Source organism: Oncorhynchus gorbuscha, linkage group LG03 (genome assembly GCF_021184085.1).
Source record: "Oncorhynchus gorbuscha isolate QuinsamMale2020 ecotype Even-year linkage group LG03, OgorEven_v1.0, whole genome shotgun sequence".
Lineage (NCBI taxonomy): Eukaryota > Metazoa > Chordata > Actinopteri > Salmoniformes > Salmonidae > Oncorhynchus > Oncorhynchus gorbuscha.
Window position 1 is genome coordinate 5,608,899 of NC_060175.1, and position 14,181 is coordinate 5,623,079.

Sequence of the window (14,181 nt, forward strand, 5' to 3'; positions counted from 1 at the left end):
TAAAAAAAAAAAAAAGTTTAATTCACCTGTTTTGGAAAAAAATATTTTTGAAGTCATCAGAATACTTAGTAAAATTTTATTTGAGTTTTCATTCGGTTTTTAAAGCGAGAACTTGTCATTTTAAATGTAATAAAAGTTTATGACAACTTGTCACTTTGCTACTGTAGTGACCACGTGTTATGGAAACATGCAGTTATGATGGTTGACGGGTTATTTACTACACACGATGCACTGAAACCACAAAAGCTTGTATGACTCTATACAGTACATTCACAATACAGTTCCGTCAAATTTCTAAATCAAAGTCCCCCCCCCCCCCGGCTCAACAAACACAACAACAACAAATACCCACACACCAAGAATAAAACCTCACACTCTCTCGAGTCGGTGAGCTATAGGCTATCATTTTTCCTCATTTTGTTCAGCCTGGTTATCTTTCCGTTGGTCTTCGTAACTCCGTCCCCCCCTTTTCCCCTGTGCTGTGTAGCGTGAGTTTACAATGGTGTGTGAAACACCGCCCTGTGTGGTTACGGTTACCTCGTGGCTTCTGTCCAACCGGAGGCGTTAGGAGAACACATCGCGCGCTTTACCCACCGGCTGCGCAGTTGCATGTTATCCTATCCAGCGCGAGCCTGGTACGAGAAATCTACCGCTGCCGCCTAACCGGAATCTTCCTTTATATAGACGGAGACAAAACAAAAATAACCACATTCAACTGACGGCGGAAAAAACATCCAGAACTTCATTTTTTTCTCTCCTTCTTTATCGCGTCCTGGTTCTCTTCTTAGAGTCTAAAGCCACGGAGCGCTTTACTATATAACCTACAGTATATTCTTTACTATATAACCTACAGTATATCGGTGAGTAGTGTGACTTCAGACTTCACCTCTTTGTCAATTCATGCTTTCTTTCATCCACCATACGAGGGGGAAGGCGGGGTCGATATGAATCATGATTTTTAAAAATCAATTGTAAGAGTTGATGATGTGTCGTTTTGCGCTCATTACTTTGTCACACCTAAATTCAATTGTGTCATGCTGTTCCTTAATTGGAGAGACAATTGTTGCATTTGGGGGACCTCATGATTAAGGACACAGCTCTATTTTATTTTATTTGAATGTCCGTTTATAAACTATATCATACCAATTTTGTAACAGGGCTTAAGTTGAGGTTCTTGTAGGTCATGGAGACCCCACATTGCAAATGCAAATCTCTTGTGTAATTTCCGGTGATTGTAGTCGAAGACTCCCAGTCTCCCAGTGTCATCCTAAAGTGGTGGAACTCTACTCTACCTTTACTCTACTCTAACTCTACTCTACTCCAACTCTACTCTACTCTAACTCTACTCTACTCCAACTCTACTCTACTCCAACTCTACTCTAGTCTACTATAACTCTACTCTAACTCTACTATAACGCTACTCTACTCTAACTCTACTCTACTCCATCTCTACTCTACTCTAACTCTACTCTACTCTACTCCAACTCTACTCTAGTCTACTATAAGTCTACTCGAACTCTCTACTATAACTCTACTCTACTATAACTCTACTCTACTATAACTCTACTCTACTCTACCTTTACCCTACTCTAACTCTATTCTACTCTACCTTTACTCTATTCCAACTCTATTCTACTCTACTCCAACTCTACTCTACTCTAATTCTACTCTACTATAACTCTACTCTACTATAACTCTACTCTACTATAATTCTACTCTACTATAACTATACTCTACCCTACTCTACTATAACTCTACTCTACTATAACTATACTCTACCCTACTCTACTATAACTCTACTCTACTATAACTATACTCTACTCTACTCTAATTCTACTCTACTATAACTACTCTACTATACTCTACTATACTCTACTATAACTCTACTCTACTATAACTCTACTATAACTCTACTCTACTGTAACTCTACTCTACTATAACTCTACTCTACTATAACTCTACTCTACTATAACTCTACTCTACTATAACTCTACTCTACTCTAACTCTACTCTACTCTAACTCTACTCTACTCTAACTCTACTCTACTATAACTCTACTCTACTATAACTCTACTCTACTCTACTCTACTATAATTCTACTCTACTCTACTATAACTCTACTCTACTATAACTCTACCCTACTCTACTATAACTCTACTCTACTATAACTATACTCTACCCTACTCTACTATAATTCTACTCTACTCTACTATAACTCTACTCTACTATACTCTACTATAACTCTACTCTACTATAACTCTACTATAACTCTACTTTACTCTACTGTAACTCTACTCTACTATAACTGTACTCTACTATAACTCTACTCTACTATAACTCTACTCTACCTCTACTATAACTCTACTATAACTCTACTATAACTCTACTCTACTATACATACAATAACTCTACTCTACTATACATACAATAACTCTACTCTACTATACATACAATAACTCTACTCTACTATACATACAATAACTCTACTATAACTCTACTCTACTCTAACTCTACATCTACTCTACTCTAACTCTACTCTACTATAACTCTACATCTACTCTACTCTAACTCTACTCTACTATAACTCTACTATACTCTACTCTAGTATAACTCTACTCTACTATACTCTACTCGAACATGACTCCAGCTGTACTCTTACTTTACTCTAACTCTTCTCTAACTCTTCTCTAGCTCTGCTCTACTGTAACTCTACTGTAACTCTACTCTTCTCTAACCGTACTCTACTCTACTCTACTCTACTCTACTCTACTCTACTCTAACTGTACTCTAACTGTACTCTACTATAACTCTACTCTACTCTAACTGTACTCTACTTTACCTCTACCTCTATTCTACTCGTACTCTATTCTTCTCTCACTCTACTCTAACTCTACTCTCTCTACTCTACTCTACTCTACTCTACTCTACTCTACTCTACTCTACTTTACCTCTACCTCTATTCTACTCGTACTCTATTCTTCTCTCACTCTACTCTAACACTACTCTAAATATACCTCACTCTCTGGTGTCATGCCAACAGTAAAACACCCTGAGACCATTCATGTGTGGGGTTGCTTCTCAGCCAAGGGAGTGGGCTCACTCACAATGTTGCCTAAGAACACAGCCGTGAATATAGAATGGTACCAACACATTCTCCGAGAGGAACTTCTTCCAAACATCCAGGAACAGTTTGGTGATGAACAATGCCTTTTCCAGCATGATGGAGAACCTTGCCATAAGGCAAAAGTGGTAACTAAGTGGCTCGGGGAACAAAACATTGATATTTGGGTCCATGGCCAGGAAACTCCCCAGACCTTAATCCCATTGAGAACTTGTGGTCAATCCTCAAGAGGCGGGTGGACAAACAAAAACCCACAAATTCTGACAAACTCCAAGTATTGATTATGCAAGAATGGGCTGCCATCAGTCAGGATGTGGCCCAGAAGTTAATTGACAACATGCCAGGGCAGATTGCAGAGGTCTTGATAAAGAAGGGTCAACACTGCAAATATTGACTCTTTGCATCAACTTCATGTAATTGTCAATAAAAGCCTTTGACACTTATGAAATGCTTGTAATTATACTTCAGTATTCCATAGTAACATCTGACAAAAATATCTAAAGACACAGAAGCAGCAAACTTTGTGGAAATTAATATTTGTGTCATTCACAAAATTATTTTGGCCATGACTCTACTCTACTCTATTATATTCTACTCTATTATATTCTACTCTATTATATTCTACTCTATTATATTCTACTCTATTATATTCTACTCTATTATATTCTACTCTATTATATTCTACTCTATTATATTCTACTCTATTATATTCTACTCTATTATATTCTACTCTATTATATTCTACTCTATTATATTCTAGTCTATTATATTCTAGTCTATTATATTCTAGTCTATTATATTCTAGTCTATTATATTCTAGTCTATTATATTCTAGTCTATTATATTCTACTCTATTATATTCTACTCTATTATATTCTACTCTATTATATTCTACTCTATTATATTCTAGTCTATTATATTCTACTCTATTATATTCTACTCTATTATATTCTACTCTATTATATTCTACTCTATTATATTCTACTCTATTATATTCTACTCTATTATATTCTACTCTATTATATTCTAGTCTATTATAACTCTACTTTTACTCTACTTTACCACTACTCTAATTCTACTCTCCTTTACCACTACTCTAATTCTACTCTCCTTTACTCTACTCTAATTCTCCTCTCCTTTACTCTACTCTAATTCTACTCTACTCTAACTCTACTCTCCTTTACTCTACTCTAACTCTACTCTCCTTTACTCTCCCCTAAATCTACTCTCCTTTACTCTACTCTAATTCTACTCTCCTTTACTCTACTCTAATTCTACTCTACTCTAATTCTACTCTCCTTTACTCTACTCTAATTCTACTCTCCTTTACTCTACTCTAATTCTACTCTCCTTTACTCTACTCTAATTCTACTCTCCTTTACTCTACTCTAATTCTACTCTCCTTTACTCTACTCTAATTCTACTCTACTCTAACTCTACTCTCCTTTACTCTACTCTAACTCTACTCTCCTTTACTCTCCCCTAAATCTACTCTCCTTTACTCTACTCTAACGCTACTCTACTATAATTGTACTCTACCCTGTCCCCGGCCGTACTACTCTACTCTAACTCTACTCTCCTTTACTCTACCCTAACTCTACTCTCCTTTACTCTACTCTAATTCTCCTCTCCTTTACTCTACTCTAATTCTACTCTACTCTAACTCTACTCTCCTTTACTCTACTCTAATTCTACTCTACTCTAATTCTACTCTCCTTTACTCTACTCTAATTCTACTCTCCTTTACTCTACTCTAATTCTACTCTCCTTTACTCTACTCTAATTCTACTCTCCTTTACTCTACTCTAATTCTACTCTCCTTTACTCTACTCTAATTCTACTCTACTCTAACTCTACTCTCCTTTACTCTACTCTAACTCTACTCTCCTTTACTCTCCCCTAAATCTACTCTCCTTTACTCTACTCTAACGCTACTCTACTATAATTGTACTCTACCCTGTCCCCGGCCGTACTACTCTACTCTCCTTTACTCTACTCTAATTCTACTCTCTACTCTCTCTGTACACTACCGCTACTCTACTCTACTCTCCTTTACTCTACCCTAACTCTACTCTCCTTTACTCTACCCTAACTCTACTCTCCTTTACTCTACCCTAACTCTACTCTCCTTTACTCTACCTAACTCTACTCTCCTTTACTCTACCCTAACTCTACTCTCCTTTACTCTACTCTAACTCTACTCTCCTTTACTCTACCCTAACTCTACTCTCCTTTACTCTACCCTAACTCTACTCTCCTTTACTCTACTCTAACTCTACTCTCCTTTACTCTACCCTAACTCTACTCTCCTTTACTCTACCCTAACTCTACTCTCCTTTACTCTACCCTAACTCTACTCTCCTTTACTCTACTCTCCTTTACTCTACCCTAACTCTACTCTCCTTTACTCTACCCTAATTCTACTCTCCTTTACTCTACTCTAATTCTACTCTCCTTTACTCTACTCTAACTCTACTCTCCTTTACTCTACCCTAACTCTACTCTCCTCTCCTTTACTCTACTCTAATTCTACTCTACTCTAACTCTACTCTCCTTTACTCTACCCTAACTCTACTCTCCTCTCCTTTACTCTACTCTAATTCTACTCTACTCTAACTCTACTCTCCTTTACTCTACTCTCCTTTACTCTACCCTAACTCTACTCTACCCTGTCCCTGGCCGCCTCTCTCAGCTGCCTCATCATCAACATGCTTCAAAATCTAAATATCACTGTATAGCCTTAAACCAGAGGTTTAATCTAATTGAAGGAGTGTAAAATCGATTCGTTTCATTTCAGGCTGTTGCAACGCCATGACAGGCGAGAAGAAAGTCTCGGTAATCAATGGCAAACCAGAGGACGCCCTGGACTTCGAGGCAGCCAACGACAAGAAGCCGGTCAACGAGAGGGGCCACTGGAACAACAAGATTGAGTTTGTCCTGTCGGTGGCCGGAGAGATCATAGGGCTGGGAAACGTGTGGCGTTTCCCCTACCTGTGTTACAAGAATGGAGGAGGTAAGATATTCTACTGTATTATAGCAAATTCTGACTGGGACTGGAACCTGGGTCCAGCGACTAACAACCCAACATCTAAGCCATTACATGACCGTTCCTTTACCTGTGCTATAAGACTGGAGGAGGTAAGACATTGATTCAAACATGTTGTAGGTCATTAGGGGGGGGTAGCTGTTCTTCCATGAGATCATAGGGTTGTTATAACAACAGATGAGGTCAGATATATCCCGACCTCTGTTATAACAACAGAGGTTAGATGTTCCCGACCTCTGTTATAACAACAGATGAGGTCAGATATTCCCGACCTCTGTTATAACAACAGAGGAGGTTAGATGTTCCCGACCTCTGTTATAACAACAGATGAGGTCAGATATTCCCGACCTCTGTTATAACAACAGAGGAGGTTAGATGTTCCCCGACCTCTGTTATAACAACAGATGAGGTCAGATATTCCCGACCTCTGTTATAACAACAGAGGAGGTTAGATGTTCCCGACCTCTGTTATAACAACAGATGAGGTCAGATATTCCCGACCTCTGTTATAACAACAGAGGAGGTCAGATGTTCCCGACCTCTGTTATAACAACATAGGAGGTCAGATGTTCCCGACCTCTGTTATAACAACAGAGGAGGTCAGATATTTAATTGTGTTGATGCAACTTCCAAGAGATTTAAACCAGTGTTGTAACAATGACATTGTAGCGGATTTGTATGTTAATCTGGTGGTTAATATGTGAACAAGCATTTCCCTACACCCTCAATAACATCTGCTAAACTGTATGTGACCAATAACATCTGCTAACCATGTGACCAATAACATCTGCTAACCATGTGACCAATAACATCTGCTAAACTGTATGTGACCAATAACATCTGCTAACCATGTGACCAATAACATCTGCTAACCATGTGACCAATAACATCTGTTAACCATGTGACCAATAACATCTGTTAACCATGTGACCAATAACATCTGCTAACCACGTGACCAATAACATCTGCTAACCATGTGACCAATAACATCTGTATGTGACCAATAACATCTGCTAAACTGTATGTGACCAATAACATCTGCTAACCACGTGACCAATAACATCTGCTAACCATGTGACCAATAACATCTGCTAACCATGTGACCAATAACATCTGCTAACCATGTGACCAATAACATCTGCTAACCATGTGACCAATAACATCTGCTAACCATGTGACCAATAACATCTGTTAACCATGTGACCAATAACATCTGTTAACCACGTGACCAATAACATCTGCTAACCACGTGACCAATAACATCTGCTAACCATGTGACCAATAACATCTGTTAACCATGTGACCAATAACATCTGCTAACCATGTGACCAATAACATCTGCTAAACTGTATGTGACCAATAACATCTGCTAACCATGTGACCAATAACATCTGCTAAACTGTATGTGACCAATAACATCTGCTAAACTGTATGTGACCAATAACATCTGCTAACCATGTGACCAATAACATCTGTTAACCATGTGACCAATAACATCTGTTAACCATGTGACCAATAACATCTGCTAACCATGTGACCAATAACATCTGCTAAACTGTATGTGACCAATAACATCTGCTAACCATGTGACCAATAACATCTGCTAACCATGTGACCAATAACATCTGCTAAACTGTATGTGACCAATAACATCTGCTAAACTGTATGTGACCAATAACATCTGCTAACCATGTGACCAATAACATCTGCTAACCATGTGACCAATAACATCTGCTAACCATGTGACCAATAACATCTGCTAACCATGTGACCAATAACATCTGCTAACCATGTGACCAATAACATCTGCTAAACTGTATGTGACCAATAACATCTGCTAACCATGTGACCAATAACATCTGCTAAACTGTACGTGACCAATAACATCTGCTAACCATGTGACCAATAACATCTGCTAAACTGTACGTGACCAATAACATCTGCTAACCATGTGACCAATAACATCTGTTAACCATGTGACCAATAACATCTGTTAACCATGTGACCAATAACATCTGCTAACCATGTGACCAATAACATCTGCTAACCATGTGACCAATAAACATTTGATTTGGACACCACTAGTCCTTCTTTATTCAAGAAAGATCCCCTCCCAATCTGTCTCTTTTGAGTACTGTAAAAAACAGAATCTTCTAGGACTTTCAATATTATAATCTTCATTCAAAATGGCTTTTTTTTTTTCTTACTCCAAGGACTTGGGCGTTTTCCGTGTCCGGGAAACTGGGCCCCATAAGGTATAATTATTAAGAACCGTTCCTTTAACACTAGTCAACGTGTGTGTGTGTGTGTGTGTGTGTGTGTGTGTGTGTGTGTGTGTGTGTGTGTGTGTGTGTGTGTGTGTGTGTGTGTGTGTGTGTGTGTGTGTGTTTTCCAGGTGCGTTCTTCGTACCATATATAATCTTCTTTATATGTTGTGGCATCCCGGTGTTCTTCCTGGAGACAGCTCTGGGACAGTTCACCAGCGAAGGAGGCATCACATGTTGGAGGAAATGCTGCCCGCTCTTTGAAGGTAATAATGCCTTTATTTATTTTATTTTTCTTCTCGATTACAAAATAAATAAATAAATAATGTCATTAATGTCATTAAATAATTATATTTTGGTTATATTATTAACACTAAAGTCAAGTATTGTGTTTTATATTCCCTTCATAATGATAATAAAAGCAAAATAAACAATCACCCTCTTGTAACGTCGTTCGTCTGTTGTAAGAAGAGAGTCAGACCGAAATGCAGCGTGTAGGTTACTCATGACTTTAATGAAGATAATCGCGGTGCATGAAATAACTGAATAAATACAAAAACAACAAACGGAACGTGAAACCTATTACAGCCTATCTGGTGAACACTACACAGAGACAGGAACAAACACCCACAAAATACAACGCGAACTCAGGCTACCTAAATACGGTTCTCAATCAGAGACAACGAGAATCACCTGACTCTAATTGAGAATCGCCTCAGGCAGCCAAGCCTATACCACACCCCTAATCAGCCGCGATCCCAAATAATACAAACCCCAATACGAAACACAACATATAAACCCATGTCACACCCTGGCCTACCCAAACATATACCAAAAACACAAAATACAATGACCAAGGCGTGACACCTCTCGATTACATTCCCAGTTGAGTATTAGTTAAGTACTTATCCTGTCCTGGTGATTGTGCTGACTGTTCATGTTTATCTATCTTATGACCTTATGTCTTTAATTCAAGTAATGATTGATGTTATTTATCCAACGTAGTGAGAAAGGAAGTCAAATAATGTTTTATATATATTTATATTCATATTTATGTAATGTATGTAATTTATGTACTATCCATCCCATGCCAGTTTATTCTCTCTGTTTTTTTTCCTTCCGATGAATTTACATACCTGTATGTTCTGTGTGTTCTGTGTGTTCTGTATGTTCTGTGTGTTCTGTATGTTCTCTGTGTTCTGTGTGTTCTGTGTGTTCTCTATGTTCTGTGTGTTCTGTGTTTGTTTAAACCTTCCTGAGTATTTTCTCTCTCTCTGTCCCGCTGAACAGCTCATAGACTCCTATCTCCTGTTTCTGTAGTGAGATAGCTTGATGTACCAGCACACCCCCTGGACAGGACACTAGTCTATCTCCTGTTTCTGTAGTGAGACAGCTTGATGTACCAGTACACCCCCTGGACAGGATACTAGTCTATCTCCTGTTTCTGTAGTGAGGCAGCTTGATGTACAGGACTCCCCCTGGACAGGACACTAGTCTATATCCTGTTCCTGTAGTGAGGCAGCACACCCCCTGGACAGGACATGAGTCTATCTCCTGTTTCTGTAGTGAGACAGCTTGATGTACCAGGACACCCCCTGGACTGTTCCATGCCTGTGTAATCTCTCTGTCTGTTTCATGCCTGTGTAATCTCTGTCTGTTTCATGCCTGTGTAATCTCTGTCTGTTCCATGCCTGTGTAATCTCTCTGTCTGTTTCATGCCTGTGTAATCTCTCTGTCTGTTCCATGCCTGTGTAATCTCTCTGTCTGTTCCATGCCTGTGTAATCTCTCTGTCTGTTCCATGCCTGTGTAATCTCTCTGTCTGTTCCATGCCTGTGTAATCTCTCTGTCTGTTCCATGCCTGTGTAATCTCTCTGTCTGTTTCATGCCTGTGTAATCTCTCTGTCTGTTCCATGCCTGTGTAATCTCTCTGTCTGTTTCATGCCTGTGTAATCTCTCTGTCTGTTCCATGCCTGTGTAATCTCTCTGTCTGTTTCATGCCTGTGTAATCTCTCTGTCTGTTTCATGCCTGTGTAATCTCTCTGTCTGTTCCATGCCTGTGTAATCTCTCTGTCTGTTCCATGCCTGTGTAATCTCTCTGTCTGTTCCATGCCTGTGTAATCTCTCTGTCTGTTCCATGCCTGTGTAATCTCTCTGTCTGTTCCATGCCTGTGTAATCTCTCTGTCTGTTCCATGCCTGTGTAATCTCTCTGTCTGTTCCATGCCTGTGTAATCTCTCTGTCTGTTTCATGCCTGTGTAATCTCTCTTGTCTGTTCCATGCCTGTGTAATCTCTCTGTCTGTTCCATGCCTGTGTAATCTCTCTGTCTGTTTCATGCCTGTGTAATCTCTCTGTCTGTTCCATGCCTGTGTAATCTCTCTGTCTGTTTCATGCCTGTGTAATCTCTCTGTCTGTTCTACAGGTATTGGCTATGCGACCCAGGTGATCGTGGCCCATTTGAATGTGTATTATGTGGTTATCCTGTCCTGGGCTATCTTCTACCTGTTCAACTGCTTCACCACGGAGCTACCCTGGGCCTCGTGTGATCACTACTGGAACACAGGTGAGAACACACCTGTTCCGTTGAGACCCATAATGCATCCTGCTTCACCTGGGTCCTACTTATAAAAAATATAAAAAAACATTTATTCTATTCTATTCTATTCTAGTCTATTCTATTCTAGTGTATTATATTATATTCTAGTCTAGTCTATTCTATTCTAGTGTATTATATTATATTCTAGTCTAGTCTATTCTATTCTAGTGTATTCTATTCTATTCTAGTCAAGTCTGACCATCTACCTCCATGTTGTTCAATACTGAATATGTTCACTGTCTGTTTCCTAGTAGAGAACTGTGATATGTTCACTGTCTGTTTCCTAGTAGAGAACTGTGATATGTTCACTGTCTGTTTCCTAGTAGAGAACTGTGATATGTTCACTGTCTGTTTCCTAGTAGAGAACTGTGATATGTTCCCTGTTTCCTAGTAGAGAACTGTGATATGTTCCCTGTTTCCTAGTAGAGAACTGTGATATGTTCCCTGTCTGTTTCCTCGTAGAGAACTGTGATATGTTCCCTGTTTCCTAGTAGAGAACTGTGATATGTTCCCTGTCTGTTTCCTCGTAGAGAACTGTGATATGTTCCCTGTCTGTTTCCTCGTAGAGAACTGTGATATGTCCCCTGTTTCCTAGTAGAGAACTGTGATATGTTCCCTGTTTCCTAGTAGAGAACTGTGATATGTTCCCTGTCTGTTTCCTAGTAGAGAACTGTGATATGTTCCCTGTTTCCTAGTAGAGAACTGTGATATGTTCCCTGTTTCCTCGTAGAGAACTGTGATATGTTCCCTGTTTCCTCGTAGAGAACTGTGATATGTCCCCTGTTTCCTAGTAGAGAACTGTGATATGTCCCCTGTTTCCTCGTAGAGAACTGTGATATGTTCCCTGTTTCCTGTTTCCTAGAGAACTGTGATATGTTCCCTGTTTCCTAGTAGAGAACTGTGATATGTTCCCTGTTTCCTAGTAGAGAACTGTGATATGTTCCCTGTTTCCTAGTTTCCTAGTAGAGAACTGTGATATGTTCCCTGTTTCCTCGTAGAGAACTGTGATATGTTCCCTGTTTCCTAGTAGAGAACTGTGATATGTTCCCTGTTTCCTAGTAGAGAACTGTGATATGTTCCCTGTTTCCTCGTAGAGAACTGTGATATGTTCCCTGTTTCCTCGTAGAGAACTGTGATATGTTCCCTGTTTCCTAGTAGAGAACTGTGATATGTTCCCTGTTTCCTAGTAGAGAACTGTGATATGTTCCCTGTTTCCTAGTAGAGAACTGTGATATGTTCCCTGTTTCCTAGTAGAGAACTGTGATATGTTCCCTGTTTCCTAGTAGAGAACTGAATGTTCCCTGTTTCCTATATGTTCCCTGTTTCCTAGTAGAGAACTGTGATATGTCCCCTGTTTCCTAGTAGAGAACTGTGATATGTTCCCTGTCTGTTTCCTCGTAGAGAACTGTGATATGTTCCCTGTTTCCTAGTAGAGAACTGTGATATGTTCCCTGTTTCCTGTGATATGTTCCCTGTTTCCTAGAGAACTGTGATATGTTCCCTGTTTCCTAGAGAGAACTGTGATATGTCCCCTGTTTCCTAGTAGAGAACTGTGATATGTTCCCTGTTTCCTCGTAGAGAACTGTGATATGTTCCCTGTCTGTTTCCTAGTAGAGAACTGTGATATGTTCCCTGTTTCTGTTGTGATATGTTCCCTGTTTCCTAGTAGAGAACTGTGATATGTTCCCTGTTTCCTAGTAGAGAACTGTGATATGTTCCCTGTTTCCTAGTAGAGAACTGTGATATGTTCCCTGTCTGTTTCCTAGTAGAGAACTGTGATATGTTCCCTGTTTCCTAGTAGAGAACTGTGATATGTTCCCTGTCTGTTTCCTAGTAGAGAACTGTGATATGTTCCCTGTTTCCTAGTAGAGAACTGTGATATGTTCCCTGTTTCCTCGTAGAGAACTGTGATATGTTCCCTGTTTCCTAGTAGAGAACTGTGATATGTTCCCTGTTTCCTAGTAGAGAACTGTGATATGTTCCCTGTTTCCTAGTAGAGAACTGTGATATGTTCCCTGTTTCCTAGTAGAGAACTGTGATATGTTCCCTGTTTCCTAGTAGAGAACTGTGATATGTTCCCTGTCTGTTTCCTAGTAGAGAACTGTGATATGTTCCCTGTTTCCTAGAACTGTGATATGTTCCCTGTTTCCTAGTAGAGAACTGTGATATGTTCCCTGTTTCCTAGTAGAGAACTGTGATATGTTCCCTGTTTCCTAGTAGAGAACTGTGATATGTTCCCTGTTTCCTAGTAGAGAACTGTGATATGTTCCCTGTTTCCTAGTAGAGAACTGTGATATGTTCCCTGTTTCCTAGTAGAGAACTGTGATATGTTCCCTGTTTCCTAGTAGAGAACTGTGATATGTTCCCTGTTTCCTAGTAGAGAACTGTGATATGTTCCCTGTCTGTTTCCTAGTAGAGAACTGTGATATGTTCCCTGTTTCCTAGTAGAGAACTGTGATATGTTCCCTGTCTGTTTCCTAGTAGAGAACTGTGATATGTTCCCTGTTTCCTAGTAGAGAACTGTGATATGTTCCCTGTTTCCTAGTAGAGAACTGTGATATGTTCCCTGTTTCCTAGTAGAGAACTGTGATATGTTCCCTGTTTCCTAGTAGAGAACTGTGATATGTTCCCTGTTTCCTAGTAGAGAACTGTGATATGTTCCCTGTTTCCTAGTAGAGAACTGTGATATGTTCCTGTATGTTCCCTGTATGTTCCCTGTTTCCTAGTAGAGAACTGTGATATGTTCCCTGTTTCCTAGTAGAGAACTGTGATATGTTCCCTGTTTCCTAGTAGAGAACTGTGATATGTTCCCTGTTTCCTAGTAGAGAACTGTGATATGTTCCCTGTCTGTTTCCTAGTAGAGAACTGTGATATGTTCCCTGTCTGTTTCCTAGTAGAGAACTGTGATATGTTCCCTGTTTCCTAGTAGAGAACTGTGATATGTTCCCTGTTTCCTAGTAGAGAACTGTGATATGTTCCCTGTTTCCTAGTAGAGAACTGTGATATGTTCCCTGTTTCCTAGTAGAGAACTGTGATATGTTCCCTGTTTCCTAGTAGAGAACTGTGATATGTTCCCTGTTTCCTAGTAGAGAACTGTGATATGTTCCCTGTTTCCTAGTAGAGAACTGTGATATGTTCCCTGTCTGTTTCCTAGTA

General features: G+C 39.5%; 1 protein-coding gene across 1 annotated transcript in view; it reads left to right on the forward strand.

Annotated features, from left to right (window-relative positions):
• Nucleotides 1-466: 466 nt before the first annotated feature.
• slc6a11b (solute carrier family 6 member 11b) overlaps nucleotides 467-14,181 on the forward strand; it is a 79,635-nt gene continuing 65,920 nt past the window's right edge. The window contains exons 1-4 of the mRNA XM_046338760.1: nucleotides 467-860; nucleotides 5,919-6,134; nucleotides 8,563-8,697; nucleotides 10,852-10,992. Coding sequence (XP_046194716.1) covers nucleotides 5,933-6,134; nucleotides 8,563-8,697; nucleotides 10,852-10,992 — 478 coding nt within the window. The 5' untranslated portion in view covers nucleotides 467-860; nucleotides 5,919-5,932. The remainder of the gene's footprint in view (nucleotides 861-5,918; nucleotides 6,135-8,562; nucleotides 8,698-10,851; nucleotides 10,993-14,181) is intronic.